General features: G+C 42.5%; 2 protein-coding genes across 5 annotated transcripts in view; one reads left to right on the forward strand and one right to left on the reverse strand.

Moving 5' to 3' along the window:
• The first annotated feature begins 412 nt into the window (after positions 1-412).
• PEBP1 (phosphatidylethanolamine binding protein 1) lies at positions 413-5,411 on the forward strand. Its single transcript, XM_007079632.2, has 4 exons — positions 413-673; positions 1,855-1,964; positions 2,642-2,742; positions 4,402-5,411. Exons 1-4 carry the CDS (start codon positions 539-541, stop codon positions 4,617-4,619), a joined length of 564 nt encoding a protein of 187 aa, XP_007079694.2. The 5' UTR covers positions 413-538; the 3' UTR covers positions 4,620-5,411.
• Positions 5,412-16,547: 11,136 nt separating this feature from the next.
• Positions 16,548-21,842, reverse strand: part of TAOK3 (TAO kinase 3) — a 178,209-nt gene continuing 172,914 nt past the window's right edge. For all 4 annotated transcript variants that reach the window (XM_042962001.1, XM_042961999.1, XM_042962000.1 and 1 more), the window contains 2 exons: positions 18,877-19,059; positions 16,548-17,831 (listed from right to left, as the gene is read on the reverse strand). In XM_042962001.1, the coding sequence (XP_042817935.1) occupies positions 17,670-17,831; positions 18,877-19,059 (345 nt within the window). In that variant the 3' untranslated portion in view covers positions 16,548-17,669. The remainder of the gene's footprint in view (positions 17,832-18,876; positions 19,060-21,842) is intronic.

The following is a 21,842-nucleotide window of genomic DNA, read 5'->3' on the forward strand; positions in this document are numbered from 1 at the left end:
GCAACCAGGTTTGCTGTAAGAAGTGGGAAAAGAAGCAAGGCCTTATCATTTCTGTATTTAAAAAATAGAGCAAGAATCATGCAAAATGGTAAAAAAAAAAAAAAAATATATATATATACATACATATGTATATATATACACACACATATATAAATATATATATAAAAGCTAGTTTAATTGCATTTCTTGATACAACAGTCTTGCAAATCGAGGCACAGCAACTTGGAAATCTGCTACTGCAGCGGGTTAGCAACTACCCTCAGTGCAAAAAGAAAGGCAAAACCTACTGCATTGACCTGGGACCGCGAGACGCCCCGTGCTACCGGTTTTGACCAATTAGAGAGCAGAGTAGGCCGGGCCTCGCTTGTGATTGGAGGATAGGGGAAGGGCAAGGCTGTGGCTCCGGCGCATGCGTCTCCACGGCTGCTGGTCCCGCGCCTCCTCCCGCCAGCTCGCCGACTGCTGGGAGTTGCTGTTGCAGGCCTGTGCCCTTACCTCCCGCGACTCTTCTCCGCTGTCTGCCCACCTCGGCTCAGCGATGCCGGTCGACCTCAGCAAGTGGTCCGGGCCTTTGAGCCTGCAGGAAGTGGACGAGCGGCCGCAGCATCCGCTGCAGGTCAAATACACGGGGGCGGAGGTCGACGAGCTGGGCAAAGTGCTGACGCCCACCCAGGTACCCGAGGGCGGCGGGCGTGTCTCTGCTCCAGGCCTGGAGGCCTCCGGGGAGGGGACCCAGCGGAGATGGGAAGGATGTTCCGGCCTCTGTGCGCCGGATCCTCAGAGGGAAGGGGGTCGCGGTGCCCACGCTGCAGGCCTGCAGACACCTGCGGGCACCAGGACCGCAGCACGTGGCGGGCGGGGCTCCGCCTGTAGGAGAAAGTGATCTACTTTGCAGGGACTTACGTCGTGGCGTTGGCCGGGGCCTAGGCCCAGAAACTGCTTGGGCCTTGGGGGCAGGGGCGGGGAGGGGGCGGTGCCCGGGAAGTGATGGCCGAGGTCGCCCCGTCTGCCCCAGAGCCTCCCCTCGGGTCCCAGAATTTTAGGCCACAGTTTGGGTGGCAGAGGCCCCACCCGAGGCCATGTGACGCATTATGTAACCGGTGACTGGTATCGCCCCCGGATTCCTCCGTTTGTCTTAGCGGGCAAGAGCAAGAAGCCACCCGAAGGTAAGTTCTAAGTTCGTTCTGCATCTGGAATGCTCGAGGGCAACAGCCTGCAGTGTTCTACAGTTTGGCCTCCAACGCCCCGGCCTGAGACCAGACCAGGCCCTGGCTGCTGCAAGCGGAGAAACGAGTGCCAGACACTTGCTAGTTATCGGTCATGAAGCTCCGGGGCAATGGTGTGAATAAACTGTTTTGACAGCGGACTGTGTTGGATGTTTACAGAGCTTATTGTTTTAAATAAAGTGCCTCTCTGCAGCCCACGTTTTCCCAGACTCACTATGCAGTTGGGCCACCTGGACTTTCTCATTTTCTGTGCACTTTTAAGTGTCCAGTTAATTCAGATTGCACTTTAGCAAGCCCCAGCTAAGCTCCTGGTCACAAAATCTAGAGGGCCTGTAATTCCAGACCATGTGAGGTTGCAGTTTAGAGGACTCAGTCAGCCAGTCAGCGGCAAGGTTTAAATTCGGACCCCACCTCTTTCTGTTAATAACATGCTAGGGTAACAGCCCTGTAGTGTGGTTGGGACTAAAAAAAATAATGTATATTAGTAAGCTCCTGGCTCTCAGCAGAGTCAATAAACTTTAGCTTTTATTAATAATCTACTGTGTGTTACCTTTGAGGAACCTGAAATCAAAGAGTTTTGGCTTCTGCATTTCCGACTTTTTAACTCCACACTGCTTCCTTCCTACAGGTTAAAAATCGGCCCACCAGTATTGCATGGGATGGCCTTGATCCAGGTAAACTCTACACCTTGGTCATGACAGATCCAGATGCTCCCAGCAGGAAGGACCCCAAATACAGGCAAGTTGGGGAAAGACGGGGAACACCAGGAACACCAGGTCATCCAAATATGACCTAGTGCTTTCTGGCATGCTGTGCCAGGAGAATAGACCCAGTTTGGGATGTCCACACCCATGCTTAAGCCAGAGTGTGCATTTCCTACCTCTCAGTCCCTAGTGCAGCAGTCTAGAAACTAGCCCAGAGCCACATCTGTCTGATACCTATTTTTGTATAGCCCCATGAGCCAAGAATGGTTTTTACATTTTTAAGTGATTGAAATTGAAAGAATAATGCTTTGTAGCATGTGAAAGCTACAAGAAATTCAAATTTCACTGTTCATATATTAAGTTTTGTTGGGACACGGCCACGATAACTTATTTATGTCTTGTTAATGGCAGCTTTCACACTATCGCCACAGAATTGGATAGTGACAGAGACAGTATGAACGGCAAAGCCTAAAACATTTACTGTCTGGCCCTTTCCAGAAAGTGTTTGCAGATACTGCCTAGAAAATCTCAGAGGGAGGTATTGGGCCCTCTCTTCTGCAGAGTGGTGAGGTTTGTGCTGGCCAAGAAAGCAGGACTGTCTGTGTCATCGCTGCATCCTGGCCCAGAGCCTGTGCTTCGTGCACACTTGCTGACTGTGCAGTGAGTGTACTAATTTCCTGTGTGTTGACTGTCCTGTGTTCCTCATTATAGGGAATGGCACCATTTTCTGGTGGTCAACATGAAGGGCAACGACATTAGCAGCGGCACAGTCCTCTCTGATTACGTCGGCTCTGGGCCTCCCAAGGGCACAGGTCAGTAAAAGCTGCTTTGGGGGGTGAGGCAGGTGGGGGTAGTGGGTGCACATTAGGAGTGACCCAAAGGGCTGCAAGTTTTAGTTTGGTTCTCAGAGATCCCTTAGCCTAGTGGGGCTTTCAGGCAGTGCAGTTCAACCTCCAAGGCAGTTGCCTGCCAGAGACATTGAGACCTGCAGTGATGTCAGGTGGCTAGAACCTTGGGTTCTGGTCAGATGGCACCTCTGTTAATGATTGCCTCTCAGCCACTAGGCCATCATATGCAGGGAAGTCGGTGAAAGCATTCCGAGGAAGCAGTGTTGCAGAAAGCTTGGAACAGTTTCCGGGGGTGGGCGGTGGGGGTGGCAGTGCCATGCTGCTGCACGTGGATGGAACACAGTTAACCCATCTGAGTTCTACATTCAGCCTTTGCCAGTTCCCATGGAAGACCTCAGAAGTTATCATAGTTTCCAAATTCGTTATAAAGAACTGGCTTCTTTATCTCTTTATAGCTCCTTTCTGTTGCAAGTGTAGGGTGGTATCCTCTTGAAAAGACTTGGAAGCAAGAAGTATACTAAAGATACACACACATGTTGTGTGGTGTTATGTTACAGATTACATGTGCTGTGTTACAAAGAGAGGGAGAATACTATACTGAAACTTCCCCAAGTCAGATGTTACACCTGTTGTGCATTACAGGGTGCTTTCATTTGCTGGAATAAGGAAGTCAGGTGGTTGGAAACACTGTCCAGCCGTGTTAGTCTGAAGAGGTACAGGAAGGTTCCTGACAAGAACAGTTGGCCATAGGCTCATGCTTTATCTGTAGACCCTGAAGCTTCAGATGGCTTCAGGCCCTCTCATGTATTCGTAAGAGGCAAGTAAAGGTACATCTTTTCCAGGGATCGATTAAGTTCTCTAGGGCAGTTATATAATTAGGCAGTTTAATTATGGGAAGTACACACTGGAGAATAAAGCAATTCTCTTGAGTAGGAGCTGTGTTCTCATTAGCAAAAAAAAGCTTCAGTGACTGACTTTTTTTTCCCTTTTGCTTTTTAAAAAATATTCTTTTAGTAAAGTACAACATGCATAGTAAAAAATGCCTAGACCATAGTTGTTTTAGTCCATGAATATTGACTGACAGATGAAGGTGACCCCGTAAGCACCTTTGAACACAAGTTGTTTTTCAGCATCTTTGCTACTTAGTTGGTTGCAGTGAGTTTTACCAGGCACTAGGGTAGGTCCTGCAGTGAAGACGGTCAACTAGACAAACAGCATAGCTTTATGGAGCTTTCTAGTGAGGAGACTAAACTGAAAAGTAAGACTCTTAGAGGAGTGTTACTACGGCAGAAGTGAAGTGGGTGTTCAGATGGGGGTGGTGGAAGATGACTTGCAATCGGGTCCCAGTGGAGATGGGCTGGGAGCCCAGAATGAGATGAATGGGGGGCAGAGGTGGTAGGAGGGGTGAGCAAGGGCCAGGCCCAGGCCCTGCTGCCAGCTGTGGACTTCATGCCAATTGCAGTGGGTTTTCAGCAGGTGAGTGTCCTGACTCCTACCTCTGCGGGTCCTCAGTGTCCCTCTTGTCAGTGGGGTGGCTGGGTCCTTCCCACTTGGCACGTTGAACATGAACATGGGTGACCTCTCCATCCTTGATGCCTAGCTGTGTATGCATGTTCCCTCCAGGCCTTCACCGCTACGTCTGGCTGGTTTACGAGCAGAACGGGCCGCTGAAGTGTGATGAGCCCATTCTCAGCAACCGATCTGGAGACAACCGTGGCAAATTCAAAGTGGCATCTTTCCGCAAAAAGTACGAGCTTGGGCCCCCGGTGGCCGGTACATGTTACCAAGCTGAATGGGATGACTATGTGCCCAAACTCTATGAGCAGCTGTCTGGGAAGTAGGGAAATGCTAGGAGACAGAAAGCATCCTGGAGGTCTGGAGCAGTGTTCTCAAGTTGAGTGTTGCATGTAGATTTCTCTGCTTTCCCGTGTCCCATCCTCACAGGTGAGGCCTGAGCAATCAGATAGTGGTTTAGAGTGACTTTTCCTTCTGCCTGTCCTTTTATAATTTCAGAGAGTCACATCCCAGTTTATGTTTTGATCAAATTTGAACTCCTAACTCCTTTGTGATGGATATATTGGTACCAGGATGGGGTCATCACATTGTTAATATGAGAGTAGCAACCCAGAATTTAAGAAAGAAAAAATTCAGGTAAAAAGACCAGGTCTTCTAGTAATAGAGCAGAGCATCAAAGACTCTTGAAGGGAGGTTTAAAAAAAAAAAAAAAAAAAGATTCGTTGCCTCTGCCTTTGTGAGCTGAGTCTGGAATTGTGCATGATGGCACTTCTGGGTCATGTTTCCACGGCCATGTCTCTCACCAAGAAAGCCAGAGGCTGGTGTGTCCACTAACCCCCAACATCTCAGACTATTTACTAGGAGTAAGTGTCCTGCTCTGCCTCCTTGAAATAGCAGTATTGGAAAAAGCAATAGGGAGAGTTGCTTTGCGGTTAAGGCACTGCCATTTAGATGAACTACAGGGCTGAGTGAGTTTGTCAAAAATCCCTAAGTTGTCTACCTGTTGAACTGGTCACTCTTCGTCTGTGTAAGAAAAGCCGATCTGGGGTTGCGGACTATTGTGTTAATTATGCTGTTTGCTTATAGTTGAATAAAAGTAAAAACATTGTGTGGATGAATCAGGTCTCTAGATATTTTGCCCTTTTGGGTATGGGGTTTCATAAATGTGGGAAGTCAAGAGACAGCCCCTTTCCCTGACCAGCATTGATGACCAGGACTTGATTCAGGGACCATACAGAGAATCCACGCTTGTATATGTGCCATCAGACAGCAGAAGTAACCATTCCATGGGCATGGGCTCCTGGGTGGCTCAGTTGGTTAAGTGTCGAACTTTGGCTCAGGTCATGATCTCATGGTTTGTGAGTTCGAGCCCCACATCGGGCTCTGTGCTGACAGCCTGGAGCCTGCTTCGGATTCTGTGTCTTCCCCCTCTCTCTGCCCCTCCCCTGCTCACACTGTCTCTTCCTCTCAAAAATAAATAAACATTAAAAAAAAAAAAGTAACCATTCCAACTTGAGGGTTTTTAAAAAAATAAATCACAAAGCTTTAGGCCAACTGTTGCCCAAAAAGTACCTTTGTTTTTCAAAAGGGCTTCTCTCCACCTGAGTGAAACCAGTGGCACACCTTCTCCCTTGGTATTGTTGGGCACAGGAACAATGACCAAAAAATAGGCTACACCTCTCACTGTTCTGACTTGTGATCCATACGGAATCTGTACCCAAAAGGTGGGAGGGTGGGTTGGGGGGAGGTTACAGTTGACCCTTGAACAACTTCAGGGTTTGCGGCACCCCTCCCCGCCCCGTGCGTTAAAAATCTGTGTATAACTTTTCAGTCTCCATAACCTTAATAGTCCGCTGTTGACTGGAAGCCTTACCAATAACATAAATAATTGCTTAACACATTTTGTGTCTTCTATGCACTATAAACCATATTCATACAATGAACGAAGCTAGAGAAAAGAATGTCCTTAAGAAAATTATAAGGAAGAGAAAATAGATTTACGGTACCATACCATCTTGAAAAAAGTCCACACGTAAGTGGACCCATGCAGTTTTGAAACCCATTTGTTCAAGGGTCACCTGTACTTGGACACCACTTAATGTACCAAAAAGAAAGGAAAGGAGATATTTGAAGGTCCACATCACTGACCTGGTTTGTGATGGAGAAGGGGTCGTGATTGGGCCTGGCATGTGCTAAGCGAGGCTGGGTCTTGCCCCCACCTTTTGCTGCAGTTCCTTCTCTGAAAAAACTTGGAAACGCTGCTTTGTGTCCTCTCTGGAGGGGTGGGGGAAGGAAGAGGGTAATTATTTTCTAACTTCAGGGTTTTAAAATTCAATTTTTAAATTGCAAAACGGGCACCTGGGTGGCTCAGTCGATTAAGTGTCCAACTCTTGGTTTCGGCTCAGGTCATGATCTCACGGTTCGTAGGTTCGAGCCCCGCAGCAGTCTCTGCGCTTGATAGTGTGGAGCCTGCTTGAGATTCTCAGTCTCCCTCTCTCTCTGTCCTTCCACAACCCCCGTCTCTCAAAATAAATAAGCTTTTAAAAATATATAAATAAATAAGGGGCACCTGGGTGGCTGTCGGTTAAGCATCCAACTTAGACTCAGGTCATGATCTTAGGGTTCATTGGTTTGAGCCCTGGGTTGGTCTCTGTGCTGATGGCTCAGAACCTGGAGCCCGCTTCAGATTTGTGTCTCCCTCTCTCTGCCCCTCCCCCACTCATGCTCCCAAACTCTCTCTCAAAAATAAACATTTAAAAAATTAAAAGATATATAAATAAATAATTTGCAAAACAAAAAGTCCTATAAAGAAAACAACTATCCTGTTGACCTTAAAAATAAATATGCAAAATAATGCACACCCATGGTTAGACGAGGAACATAGCGTGGGAAGAAGTGCCTTCCACCTTCCTGGTTCTTCAGGAGCAGTTAGCAGTTTGTGCTTTCTTCAGAAACCTAAATCTCCAGGTCAGCCATATATCTACATATCTCCTCTTTAAAAATTAGGGTCTTTCTACCCATGTTAGCATACATTATTAGGCACTGTTTCTTCCCCAACTAATGCACCCCTGTGCAGTATATCTTTAGTTAAAAGGTGCCTACAATTCACATCTATATTTTGAACAAATATTCTATTGTTATGGGAGTTCTGTAAAGAACCAGTCTAGTTCCCCTACTGTGATTAGATTATTTCTGGTAGTTTGCTATTATAAACGGTGCGTCCACAAACATTTTTCTAGATGTATAAATGCTTTTGCAAGTAATTTAGTAAATTTCTATCATTGAAATAGTCAGGTCAAAGGGTATATACATTTTTAGTCCTGATCCTGACAAACCACCCTCCAAAAATGTCATGCTTATACTCAACGTCAATGGTACATGAAAGTACCTTTTTCTCCCCGTGCCCTTAACTGATTTTCTCAAACTTTAAACATTTTAATAATTTGGTATTTATGTGTATTTAAGATGAGGGGAGCCTGGGTGGCTCAGTCTGTTAAGCGTCTGACTTCGGATCAGGTCATGATTTCACGGTTTGAGGGTTCAAGCCCCATGTCAGACTCTGAGCTGACAGCTTGGAACCTGGAGCCTGCTTCACATTCTGTGTCTTCCTCTCTCTGGGCCCCTCCCCTGCTCATGCTCTGTCTCTCTCAGTCTCTCAAAAATAAATAAGTGTTTAAAAAGTTTTGTTTTAATAATTTACTCTTTTCTCTCTAAGCTCCTGTTTTCTTTGAGACTTCTCTGCTAACCACAGTACTTTCTCACTCATAGAGACTGAAAAATCAATGAGGAATTATGGTAGTATGTTAGTTTCCTGGTCTAGGACAGGTATAGACTCAAAAATGATTCAGAAAAAGGTCAACAACCCAACCAAAGAAGGTCAAGTGTATGCGCAAGAAGATCGCATGAAAAGAATACATCGGAAAAGATATTATAACCTTAGAAATAGGGGGGTAGCCTTCCTCAGTCTGTTTTTAATATTTATTTATTTTGAAAGAGACAGAGAGTGAGATAGAGCATGAGCGGGGGAGGGGCAGAGAGAGAGGGAGACACAGATTCTGAAGCAGACTCCAGGCTCTGAGCTGTCAGCACAGAGCCTGATGTGGGGCTCTAAATCATGGACCAGTGATCATGACCTGAGCTGAAGTCGGAAACTCAACTGACTGAGCCACCCAGGCGCCCCTCCTGCTATTCTTAATTTGCTAGGAGTTCTTGGTTTTTATCTTTTTAATGAATGGATGTAGAACTTTTTCCAAATGCTTTTTCTGCTTCTACTGAAATGATTTCATGAGTTTCCCACTTATTTTGTTAATATAGTGATTACATTAATTTTCAAGTGTTAAATCAACTTTGTATTTATGAGATAAACCTTTCTTGTTCATTGTGTACTACCAACCTTTTTTTTTAATGTTTATTTTTGAGAGAGAGAGGAAGAGAGAGCACGTGAGTGGGGGAGGGACAGAGAGAGGGGGAGAGAATACAAAGCAGGCTCTGCACTGTCAGCACAGAGCCCTACGCAGAGTTCAAACCCATGAACCATGAGATCATGACCTGAGCCGAAACCAAGAGTCAGAATCTCAACTGACTGAGCCACCCAGGCGTCCTGTAATACAAATCTTTTAAAATATTGCTAGTTTCCATCTGCTAATATTTTATTAAGCAATCTTATATCCATATTTATAAGGTACATTCATTTATATTTTGCTTTTTTTTTTTGATAAAGTCTTTCCAGATTTTTTATTATTGAAGTATAGTTGATATACAATGTCATATTAGGTTTAGGTGTACATGATTCTACGATTCTATACATTACTCAGTGCTTACCACAAGTGTAGTCACCATCTGTTGTGTTTCCTATGCTGTACTTTTCATCTCCATGACTTACTTATAACTGGAAGTTTGTACCTTTTAATCCCCTTCACCTATTTTGTCTGTCCCTCTCCCCTTCTTTGTCAGGTTTTGATATTACATATACACACAACAAGTTGGGTAGTGATCCTGTCTTCTTTATGTCTTGAAAAAAATTGTGTAAGGTTTGTGTTACTTCTTCCTTGAATGTTGATAGAATTCACTAGTGAAACTGTCTGGAATTGAAGTTTTTTCTTGAAGAAACTTTTTATGACAAATTAAAAAATTTTAAAGATATAGGGCTATTAAGTTTCTATTTCTACTTGTGTCAATTTTGGTTAAGTTGGTTTTTTAAGAAATAAGTATTTCATTCAGGTTGTCAAATTTGTTGCTATGAAGTTATTCATAGTTTTCTCTCATTATCCTTTTCATATCTGTAGGATGTGTGATGATAACTCCCCTATTCACCCCTGATACTGGCAATTTGTTTTTTCTTGGTAAGTCTAGCCAGGAATTTGTCAATTTGGTTGCTCTTTTCAAAGAATAAGCTTTTGGCTTGGATGGTTCCTTTGTTGTTTATCCTCTATTTATTTATTTTTTATTTAATATATGAAATTTATTGTCAAATTGGTTTCCATAAAACACCCAGTGCTCATCCCAAAAGATGCCCTCTTCAATATCCATCACTCACCCTCTCCTCCCTCCCACCCCCCATCAACCCTCAGTTTGTTTTCAGTTCTTAAGAGTCTCTTATGCTTTGTCTCTCTCCCACTCTAACCTCTTTTTTTTTTTTTCCTTCCCCTCCCCCATGGGTTTCTGTTAAGTTTCTCAGGATCCACATAAGAGTGAAAACATACGGTATCTGTCTTTCTCTGTATGGCTTATTTCACTTAGCATCACACTCTCCAGTTCCATCCACGTTGTTACAAAGGGCCATATTTCATTCTTTCTCATTGCCATGTAGTACTCCATTGTGTATATAAATCATAATTTCTTTATCCATTCATCAGTTGATGGACATTTAGGCTGTTTCCATAATTTGGCTATTGTTGAGAGTGCTGCTATAAACATTGGGGTACAAGTGCCCCTATGCATCAGTACTCCTGTATCCCTTGGGTAAATTCCTAGCAGTGCTACTGCTGGGTCATAGGGTAGGTCTATTTTTATTTTTTTATTTTTTATTTTTTATTTTTTATTTTTAACGTTTATTTATTTTTTTGAGACAGAGAGAGACAGAGCATGAACAGGGGAGGGTCAGAGAGAGGGAGACACAGAATCTGAAACAGGCTCCAGGCTCTGAGCGGTCAGCACAGAGCCCGACGCGGGGCTCGAACTCACGGACTGCGAGATCATGACCTGAGCCGAAGTCGGCCGCTTAACCGACTGAGCCACCCAGGCGCCCCGGGTAGGTCTATTTTTAATTTTTTGAGGAACCTCCATACTGTTTTCCAGAGTGGCTGCACCAGCTTGCATTCCCACCAACAATGCAAAAGAGATCCTCTTTCTCTGCATCCTCACCAACATCTGTCATTGCCTGAATTGTTAATGTTAGCCATTCTGACAGGTGTGAGGTGGTATCTCATGTGGTTTTATTTGTATTTCCCTGATGATGAGTGATGTTGAGCATTTTTTAATGTGTCTGTCAGCCATCTGGATGTCTTCTTTGGAGAATTGTCTATTCATGTCTTTTGCCCATTTCTTCACTGGATTATTTGTTTTTTGGGTGTTGAGTTTCATAAATTCTCTATAGATTTTGGATACTAACCCTTTATCTGATATGTCATTTGCAAATATCTTGTCCCATTCCATCCGTTGCCTTTTAGTTTCACTGATTGTTTCCTTCGCTGTGCAGAAGATTTTTGTTTTGATGAGGTCCCAATAGTTGATTTTTGCTTTTGTTTCCCTTTCCTCCAGAGATGTGCTGAGTAAGAAACTGCTGTGGCTGAGGTCAAAGAGGTTTTTGCCTGCTTTCTCCCCTAGGATTTTGATGGCCTCCTGTCTTACCTTTAGGTCTTTCATCCATTTTGAGTTTATTTTTGTGTATGGTGTAAGGAAGTGGTCCAGGTTCATTCTTCTGCATGCCGCTGTCCAGTTTTCCCAGCACCACTTGCTGAAGAGACTGTCTTTATTCCATTGGATAGTCTTTCCTGCTTTGTCAAAGGTTAGTTGGCCATGTTTGTGGGTCCATTTCTGGGTTCTCTATTCTGTTCCATTGATCTGAGTGTCTGTTCTTGTGCCAGTACCATACTGTCTTGATGATTACAGCTTTGTAATACATCTTGAAGTCCGGGATTGTGATGCCTCTAGCTTTGTTTTTCTTTTTCAGGATTGCTTTAATTATTTGGGGTCTTTTCTGGTTCCATACAAATTTTAGGGTTGTTTGTTCTAGCTCTGTGAGGAATGCTGGTGTTATTTTGATAGGGATTGCATTGAATATGTAGATTGCTTTGGGTAATTTTAACAGTATTTGTTCTTCCTGTCCAGGAGCAGAGAATCTTTTTCCATTTTTTTGTGTCTTCTTCAATTTCTTTCATAAGTTTTCTATAGTTTTCAGTGTACAGATTTTTCATCTCTTTGGTTAGGTTTATTCCTAGGTATTTTATGGTTTTTGGTGCAATTGTAAATGGGATTGATTCCTTGATTTCTCTTTCTGTGGCTTCATTATTGGTATATAGGAATGCAACTGATTTCTGTGCATTGATTTTATATCCTGCGACTTTGTTGAAATCATGGATCATTTCTAGCAGTTTTTTGGTGGAATCTTTTGGGTTTTCCATATAGAGTATCATGTCATCTGCAAAGAGTGAAAGTCTGACTTCCTCCTTGCCAATTTGGATGCCTTTTATTCCTTTGTGTTGTCTGACTGGAGGCTAAGACTATGTTGAATAACTGGTGAGAGTGAACATCCCTGTCATGTTCTTGAGCTTAGGGGGAAAGCTCTCAGTTTTTAGAGGAAATTAAAAAGTACATGGAAGCCCATGAAAATGATAACACCACAGCCCGATGCCTCTGGGACACAGCAAAGGCGGTCATAAGAGAGAAGTATATAGCAATCCAGGCCTTCCTAAAGAAGGAAGAAAGGTCTCAGATACACAACCTAACCTTACACCTTAAAGAACTGGAAAAATAATAGCAAATAAAACACAAAGCCAACATAAAGGCAGAAAGTAGAGCAGAAATCGAAACCAACCAACCAAACAACAACAACAACAACAACAACAACAAACCAGTAGAACAGATCAATGAAACCAGGAGCTTGTTCTTTGAAAGAATTAACAAAACTGATAAATCCCTCACCAGTTTGATCAAAAAGAAAAAGGAAAGGAACCAAATAAATAAAATCAAGAATGAAAGAGGAAAGATCACAACCAACACAGCAGAAATACAAACAATAATAAGAGAATATTATGAGCAATTATACGCCAATAAAATGACAATCTGGAAGAAATGGGCAAATTCCTAGAAACATTTAAACTACCAAAACTGAAACAAGAATAGAAAAGTTGAACAGACCCATAACCAGTAAAGAAATCGAATTGGTAATCAAAAATCTCCCAAAAAACAAGACCCCAGGGCCCAATCATTTACTTTCACCTTATCTGTGTCTTTAATATTTAGTTTGTCTCTTATAGATAGCATATAGTCCTTTTAAAAATTCACTCTGTCAATTTTAACTGGATTATTTAGAGACCGTTAATATATATATTTTTAAGTTTCTTTTGAGAGAGAGCACACAAGCAGGGGAGGGACAGAGAGAGAGGGAGACATAGAGAATCCCAAGCAGGCTCCACTCCATCAGTGCAGAGCCTAATGTGAGGCTCAAGCTCATGAACCGTGAGATCATGACCTGAGCCGAGATCAAGAGATGGCTGCTTAACCGACTGAGCCACCCAGGCACCCCGTAGACTGCTAATATTTAATGTAATTACTGCTAGTGGTGGGATTTAGGTTGACCCTGTTATGTTTTCTGTTTGCTCCTCTTTTTATACCTCTGTTTTCCCTTTCCTGCCTTCTTTTGGATTATTTGAATATTTTACCTATTGGAATTTGGACTGTTATGCCTCTTTAGGTTTTCTTTTTGTTTTTGGTAGTTACTCCAGGAATTACAATATACATACCTAATTTTTCATAATCTGCTTAGAAGAAGAATACAAAATTCTTCATTTTGTAACAAGTAGAAGCTTCACGTAATAAGTAGAAGCATGGCAACCATATGGGTCCTTGACCCCCAAATTTTGTTATAGTTGTCACATGAATTGCATTTACATACATCAAAACCCTCTGTAGATGATGTTAAAATTTTTGCTTTCAAATATATATACATATATATATATATATATATATATATATATATATATATGTATATATATTTTAAAGAATGTAGGATGGGAAAAAGTCTTTTATTTATCTAGATTTTTATCATTTGTTGTTCTTCCTTCGTTCCCAGAGATCCAAGTTTTTCCTTCTGGTATCATTTTCCTTCACTATGAGGAACTTCCTTTAGCATTTCTTGTAGAGTAGGCCTGCTGACAATAAATTCTCTTAATTTTTCTTCATCTGAGGATGATTTTATTTTACCTTCATTCCTCTGTCTAGGTGACTCTTCCACAATCCACACGCTTTTTTTTTTTTTCCCTAGTGTCCTCAGATAGTTTCTTTTGTGTTTGGTCTAGTTTTTAGTTGTAATCAGTGGAAAAGACTTGCATGCGACTATGCCAAACTATGCCAAACTATAATAAAAATGTATTTTTTATACCTTATCCTTTCTTTGACAAAATACATTACTCCATTAAAATTGGAGGGGGATGTGGTGTTCTTACATGGGCATGTTTCCACTTGCCCCAGAATATGTTTTTGTTTTTTTAACTCCAAGGATTTTTAAAGTTTATTTATTCTTAAGAGAAAGAGAAAGCAAGCCAGGGAGGAGCAGATAGAGGGAGGAGAGAGATTCCCAAGCAGGCTCTGTACTGCACTGTCAGCATAGATCCCAAAGCATGGCTCCAACTCACAAACTGTGAGATCCTGAGCTGAAATCAAGACAGTCACACCCTTAACTGACTGAGCCACCCAAGCACCCCTGGAATATGCTTTTTCAACAGATACATAATTACAGATGGTGGCAAATTCAAGAAATTTTTTTTTTTTTTTTACTCAATTCAACATCACTGGTAAGTGTTGTCTGGTATTCCCTATGACTGTAATTGTTTCAGTTCAACTCCTGGTGGTACCTACCACTTGAATTGTCATGGCTTGTCTTAGTCCACTGTTGATTAACCTAGTCCCTTGACTTACTTGTTTCAGTGGAGATTTAAACCATGAGCTCCTACAGAGTAGGGACCTATTTACTGCCACACCCTCCAGGCACACAGATGTTCGATAACTATTTCTTGAGTGAATGAGCAAAATATGATCTTGGCACGTTAGTACCCCCTTATCGTTCTCCTTTTCCTTTATCTATGGCACTTATGACTGTGTAATTTATTATAATTATTGTGTTATCATTTTCCTCCTACCCCTTAATGTAAACTCCAGGAGGGCAAGCATCTTTGCCTTTTTAAGAGACACTGATGCTATGATGTTATGTTTTCTGGCATTGTACCGGACCCATAAGGTACTCATTGAATGAATAGTTGCAAGTCAAACATAAGCAGTCCTTACCATACATATGACGAACCGGCAATACCTTCTTCTTTCCAGGGAGATTAGTATATGCTGGAAGAATACAGGACCAGGCTCTCCACTGCTGCCCTAGCACCACTTTTGTTCCTGTTCTCTTGTTGCCGTTCTGCTTCCTGTCTCTTCTCACTGCCTCCTCATGTAGGTCCTAGGAGGTGGAAGACTCCGTCTATTCCAGGTGTTAGGAGCAGGGACTCACATTCCTTCTTTCTGGTGACTCTACCTTGGGGCACATCACCGACAAACTTGTGGAGGAGGAACTTTTATAAAGATCAGCACTTACAATCTCCTGGAAATAAGCCCTTTCACAGGCTAGCTAGATGGCTCTTTTTTTTTTTTTTCCCCACTCCCGAGGGACATGAAACAAACCATGGGAAGTTTTTCTGCCTTACTAATGATATAATATGTCCTTCTGAGTGGCAGCGTGACCTATGCTTAGGAGTGTGGGTTCTGGAATCAGACAGGTCTCAGTTCATACTCCACGGCCACCACTTTCCCTTGGTCTGAGCTTATTTCCTCATCTGTAAAATGCTTAATGTAGTGTCCCATCAAATAGTAAGCAGAAGCATGCAATACAGGTTATCTGTTTTTCATGGACAATTATGAGTATTCTTTCCAGCCCTTTCCAGTGTTATTTTCTGAGGTGCCTAATATAGAAACTTCAATGAACGAAGCTGCTAGGAAACTGGGTGATAATTATCAAAGGTTTTATGGTTGATAATTATTTTATAATTTTTTGAGTATATCTCTCTGCTTTAGTCTGTCAGAGTGAACATGACTGGTCACATTTGTTAATGATGACTGAACATTCCGTAGGACACGAGAATGATCTTCAGGTCATCATGCTAAAGATAAATTTTCAACGTCCAGGACTTAGGACCATAAAAATAAGAGATTTTCCTGAAAATGTCTTGACCCCAAAACCGTATATTAGAAGTTGTATATTTTAGGGGCGCCTGGGTGGCTCAGTTGGTTAAGCATCTCATTTCAGCTCAGGTCAGGATCTCATGGTCCGTAGGTTCAAATCTCACGTCAGGCTCTGTGCTGACAGCTCAGAACCTGGAGCCTGCTTTGGATTCTGTGTCTCCCTCTCTCTGCCCCTTCCCTGCCTGTGTCTCTCTCTTTTTCTCAAAAAATAAATAAGCATTACAAAAAAAGTTCTATATTTTATCACCTCATTGTTATGTACATAAAATTATTCTAATGAAATCAGAATTTGAGGGGATCTACTATTACAGTGGGATCATTTCACATATTTGGTCATAATCTCTCCTTAATAGCTTGCTTCTTTCTCTGCAGTGTATGTGCCTAAGTATGACTGGCACATTGGTGTGTGTGTGTGTGTGTGTGTGTGTGTGCACACATGCATGCACACGTGCCTTTTTCTAAAGGGCAAAAAGGAGCAATTGACCACTTCAAACAGTGCAACATTATCTTCATCCCTGTAGAAGAACTTGGAAGATACAGCTTTACCTGAAAGTCTTGGATGGCTCTTCTTCAAGAAGCAACCAGGGCTACGGAGAATGATTTCTGGAGGGCAGGTCTCCCTCTGAATTACAAACTGGTGAACCTAGAAGGGAAACTTCCTGCTACAATAACACAGCAAGGCGATGTGATGAACACTTTTATTTACAAATATAATTAAAAGCTCTGACAGTTATCATGCTCTTCCTTGGAACCTGAAAAATGTTTTGTTTTGTTTTTTTTAAAGTGCATGCAAAAGAAGTAAAGCCTTTTTTTTTTCATCATTTTTTATTGTAAGAAAATACACAGTTTGAAAGTGTGAATAATGCAATATTTATGACCAAGTTATGGGACTCAGGGAGGGGAAGGGAAATAAAGAAAAAGATCAAGATGATCTGATTGAGAGACAGTGTTGAACTCCAAATACTGAATTGGAAAAGGAGGAAGGTGGGGAGGAATAGGAGGAGGAAGTAAAAAAATTTGATCAGAGAAACAGTTAAAATACAATATGAAAATAAGTAATACCTCTCCTTAAATTCCTTCTATACACAAAATACACGATTTGCCAAAGCCCAATTTGTGCTACTGGGATTCTGTGAGCTCCTTAAGTGTATTCACATCCTCTGCAACAGCAGAAAATGATTATGATACAATCAGAATATGCTGAAGACAAGTTAAACTCTTGCCAGCAGGTTCTTAAAAATCACAAGATCTCTTCACCCCGCCCACCCCCCCGTCCCCAAAAAAGTAATAATATGTCACCACTGATATGTACATCACAATTAGTTTCTGTAAAATGTATCAAATTTTCAATCTTTAATAAAACTTTGTTTTTTTTTTATTCCTGATGAATAAATACCAAAAAAATAAAATAAAATAAAATAATGCAGCAGCTAGTTAAGGTGTAAGGCTGCGGATATTGTGTCTCTCTCCCCCTTGGCATTTATTATTATTATTATTATTATTATTATTATTATTTTTATTTTTTTGCTTTACTTTCACAGATTGGTGGTAATGAGTGATTGCTTAAAGCAATATATACCCACTTTTTTGTTGTTGTTGGTTTATTGTTTTGTTAGAACTGTCTCCAAAGTTTTCACTGAAACATTTTGAATCACATCAATACTGTGACGTGTACTATGAATAGAAGAGATGGCCAGGTTTTGGCCAGCACTGAAAGTTGACACGGGGGGAGGAAGGGGCCCCTGATGGAGTAAGAATAAACAGGCACTAGTCCGACACGATGTCAGTAAGAGTAAGAGAGAGAGAGAGTGAGAGCAACGCCCGTTAAAATGGGGAATGTGGTTTTGCAGGGTCTGAATTTTTTTCTGTTTTCTTTTTTTTTTCTTTTTTTTTTCTTTTTTTTTTGTAAATGGCAAAAAAATTTAATCTCATCTATAGTCCTCCTTAGGAAAATCTAATGTAACCAAATTCCCAAATCCCATTCTGAGGCTCTCCATGTCAAAAGTTTCAATCTCTCGCTCTTGCCTTTCCAATAGGTACTTTATTCTCTCGCTGCGTTCCTTCTGAAGGGCAGCCAGCTCTTCTTCAATCTGAAAAAAAGCACAAGCAAGGAGCCGCTCTTAGTGGCAGGGGTCTCCCTGCAGGCGCTCACAAACACACACATCCACACACATGCACACGTGTGACGAACGCACACCCAGGAACTAAGCGTAAACTAGACTGGGGAAGGCTGGGAGAATCCTGGGATAAACGTCTTGTATCTAGTCCATCATATTTAAAATCTGCTCACAAGAGTAACAATGTTTGGGGCCCGCCTGGGGCGAGCCAGCCCTATCATTCTAGCAGACCAAGCAGCTTGGCTGATCCGGGTCAGTGTCCTGTCTCAGCAGGAGATGGCTCAGGAGAAGCTAAAAGACACTCAAGCACAATTAGACTGTGCTGCTTTCCCGTAGAGAGCCAAATGCCCCCTGGGTCATTAGCAATTTAGTTCTAGAACAGGAGCTGTGAAAATAGTCTCTTACGTTGGTCTCAGGGAAGTATCAGAAGAAGGTACAGATAACTGGTTAAGCAAATAAATGCTTAACAGCTTTTAGATGCTTTATGAAATCTTTTCTACTTCCTGTTCCTCAGCAATATTTATAGCAATGACTATTTCACTTCTGATAACATTTATTATGCGGGGCAATATCAGCTTCTCTTCCTTTTAATTTCTTTTAAAGAGCCCTGCTGGTGATTTCTTTCGGTTTAGAAATAGCTGGAAATAAAAAAACAAATCCGCATCTGGCTTCCTCGTACCATTCAGCAGCCATGCTATCCGCTCATTGTGCCTTTCACATGTGTCCTATCAACTACCGGGTGACCCATGTTGTTCTCCTGGCTGTGAAGGCAGAGGGTTTCCTAGCAGGGTAATAGAAAGAGCTTACTTAGGCTGTGGGGTCAGACTTATGCGAGTAACTTCAGCATTTGGAGCCTTAGTATCCTGCCTGTGGGATGGAGATCAGGCCTACCTCTCAGGGGTCCTAGGAGTGTAACAGCAGATAATGAGTGAACAGCGCCTGGTTTAGGTGCAGGGGCCGGGCTCCGCAAAGGGCAGCTCCCTGGGCCAGGGCCCGACCCAGAGTAGTGCTTTCGTACCTTCTGCTCAAGATGTGCCCTGCGCAGAGACACCCTCTGCTCCAGCTTCTGGAGCTCTCGCTCGTGCTGTGCCTCTGTCTGCATCTTGATCTTGCTCTGGTAGGCGTTGAGCAGCTCCATCTCCTGCTGTAGCTGTAGCCTCAAGGCCTGGCACTCAGCTTCTTGCGCCTCATCGAGCCGCAACTGTGGGGCACAAAAGACACGCGCTGTAATTCATCCCTGGCTCACAGTGCCTGCTGCCTGCCGGAAGATGCTTCCTTGTGTAGAGTGGAACAGACCCCCTCAGAACACCAGAGGCCCCGGGTACATTCAGAGTTAGAAATCAGAAATAGTGCGTTCTGCCCCATGGGCTACAAAGTTCTACAAACACATTCCTAAAGCATTCTTTCTTAAGAAAACAAACACATTCTTTTCTTAAGAAAAACTGGTTTTCTTAAAACCACAGTAGCAGGAGTCAGAGGGCTACGTGCCCCAGTGATGAAGCCGGTGGGTTTTGGATGGAGACTCCCGAGCTTGAGGTCTAGCTCCACGATTCGCTCGGGTGTGTTACCTTGAGAAGTTACCTCTCCGGGTCCCGTTTTGTTCCTCTCAGGAAAATATCAGTAATAGTTCCTACTGTCTAAGATTGGTATGAACATTAAATGAAGGAATTCACACGACATCCCAGGCATGGTTCTAGATGCATACCAAGCGCTTAGTAAATAGTAGCTGTTACCATCATTTTGGTTTTAACTAACCATTTTCATACTTATGTATCTTTAACTCTCAAACCACCATACATTGAGATATCCTTAGCTCTAAAAAAGGAGTCAAATCCCCATTACACTTGGGGCCTATCCCACAGTACACTTATGATCCTAGCAAGTGATGGCGGTCCCTACTGCTGGCCATACAAGTTGTCCTGTTGGCCAGCCAATCTAAAACTCTAGTGGTTCAAAATCTCTTCCCCACAGAAGATAGCCATGATGATCTGAAGGAGCACATTTGGGTTTGAAACGGCAAAGCCCAGATTATAAAGTAGGCCGATAGAGTGCCCCTTGCTCCCTCTAGCTCCTGAACTTTGTATTATTATACCACGCTACTGATCCTGTATGGGGAATGGGCCAAGTCAGCCAGCACAAATGCCAACCTTTCAATGAGCATAACTGAAGGTTTGGGGCTATTAGTGGGATTATGTTTTGAGATTGATGATCCTCCTGTCTTAGGCTTGGTTTTGTCTAAATCTATCAGGCCCTCAGTTTAGCTGGGAAGTTAAGAGATTAGAATCCTTGAATTAGGTAGTTCTGTCAACACTGAATTTATCCACACGTTTCTACACAGATCACTTCGCCAAGACACTTATTCTCCATTTTACACTCCCTTCCCTAATTGGTGCAATTTTTGACAATTAGCAATATATTTCAATATCTTAAGAAACTTTTGGTATGTTATTAGAATAGTTTTAGGAAGTTATCTGCACAGTGTCGTCTTTAGTACTTTAGAGAAGTATATTACATGAACATAAAATAAATAACAATCATATCTCCATGGTATTTTCTAGTAATTAATCCTACCCAGCTTTCACTAAAATCCGCCAAAGAGGAAACCTCTTTTCTTATTTTCCCAAATGAAGGGAGAAGAGACACAAGATACGACAGTCTGCAGCAGGAGCAGCCTTACAGATAAATGCCAAAGGGTTTACTGGCTCCCAATAAAATGTATCAATTCCCTCTCAATATGGGAGTTTCCTCACCAATAAAGGGAATGAAAGTCTGTTCTTTTCTACTTGTTTCTGTTCATTGTTATGAGCCCTGGCCCAGTGGGTGAGAGGTTCGTCCTATGGGCAGTTTAGACCATTGGAACGTCTCCATCTTCTCTTCTTTCTGGCGTTCTATTATTAATGCCCGTAACTATGTTATTCTGTACCAGCTCTGCTCTGTAAAAGTGCCAGCCTAGAAATCAGAGAGGATATTCCAGTATGTGCTGTTCATCATCCCAAAGTTGCACATATCAAACCCATTAAAATGTTTTAATGAATTGTAGGTAAATATCATGTCTGTTTCCTAAGTGGATTAATGTGAATGAAAGGAGGTGATGGCAGCTTCATAACGTAATATGGCCAGGCTTACGAACTCCTCCCGAAATGGGGTCAAATCCCAGCTTCATCACTACTCAGCTAACTACCACTGTGTGAGCCCCAAAGCCAGGAGCTGGCACATTATAGCCCAAGGGCCAAATCTGACTTGCTGCCTATTTTTGTCAATAAGGTTTATTGGAACACAGACATCCTCATTCATTTACGTACCATCCAGGACTGCTTTTGCACTACAACAGCAGAGTTGAGTAGTTGTGACAGTGACCCTGTGGTTCACAAAGACTAAAATATTTATTACCTGCCCCTCTACAGAAACAGTTTGCCAACTCTTGCCCTAAGCAAGTGGCTTTACTTCAATAAACCTCAGTTTCCTTGCGGGTAAATTGGGGTTGAAACAGTAACTACTTCAAAGGTGAAAGGGGTTTCACCGGAATGAAGTAACACTTAAAAATATCCAAAATAGTGGCTGGCACATGGTAAGGAGTCAGTAAAGGATAGCAGCATTTATCATGCCTACTTGTATCTCCTCCCTGCCTCAGAAGAAAGGGCATTTCCTTCCTTTTATTCAAGGGCAACCGTGAACCTATATTCTTGGAGCCCATTCTGTCCATCTTCTATAACAATCATTCATCAAGCACTTGGTGTATGCCAACCAGGAATTGTTGCAGATGCTAATAACACAAAGATGAACAAGACGAAAATCCTATTGGCCTTTATGTCCCTAGCAATTCTCTCTCCCCTCTCCTACCCCTGAACCTCTCCCTGTACTCCTCATTCTCATCCTGCTCCTTACTTCTATGGCAAGGGGTCTTTATTTTACCTGACTCCCAGCAGCATTTAATACCATGGATTGCCTTTTCCTTCTGGAAATCTCTCTCTTGTCTTCTGAGAT

This window comes from Panthera tigris, chromosome D3 (assembly GCF_018350195.1).
Source record: "Panthera tigris isolate Pti1 chromosome D3, P.tigris_Pti1_mat1.1, whole genome shotgun sequence".
Classification (NCBI taxonomy): Eukaryota; Metazoa; Chordata; class Mammalia; order Carnivora; family Felidae; genus Panthera; species Panthera tigris.

Excerpts from the sequence above, each read along its gene's own strand:
- PEBP1 (XM_007079632.2), top strand. The coding sequence starts at position 539 with ATGCCGGTCGACCTCAGCAAGTGGTCCGGGCCTTTGAGCCTGCAGGAA. Across the intron at positions 674-1,854 it reads AAGTGCTGACGCCCACCCAG|GTTAAAAATCGGCCCACCAG; the intron begins GTACCCGAGGGC and ends TCCTTCCTACAG. Across the intron at positions 1,965-2,641 it reads AGGAAGGACCCCAAATACAG|GGAATGGCACCATTTTCTGG; the intron begins GCAAGTTGGGGA and ends TCCTCATTATAG.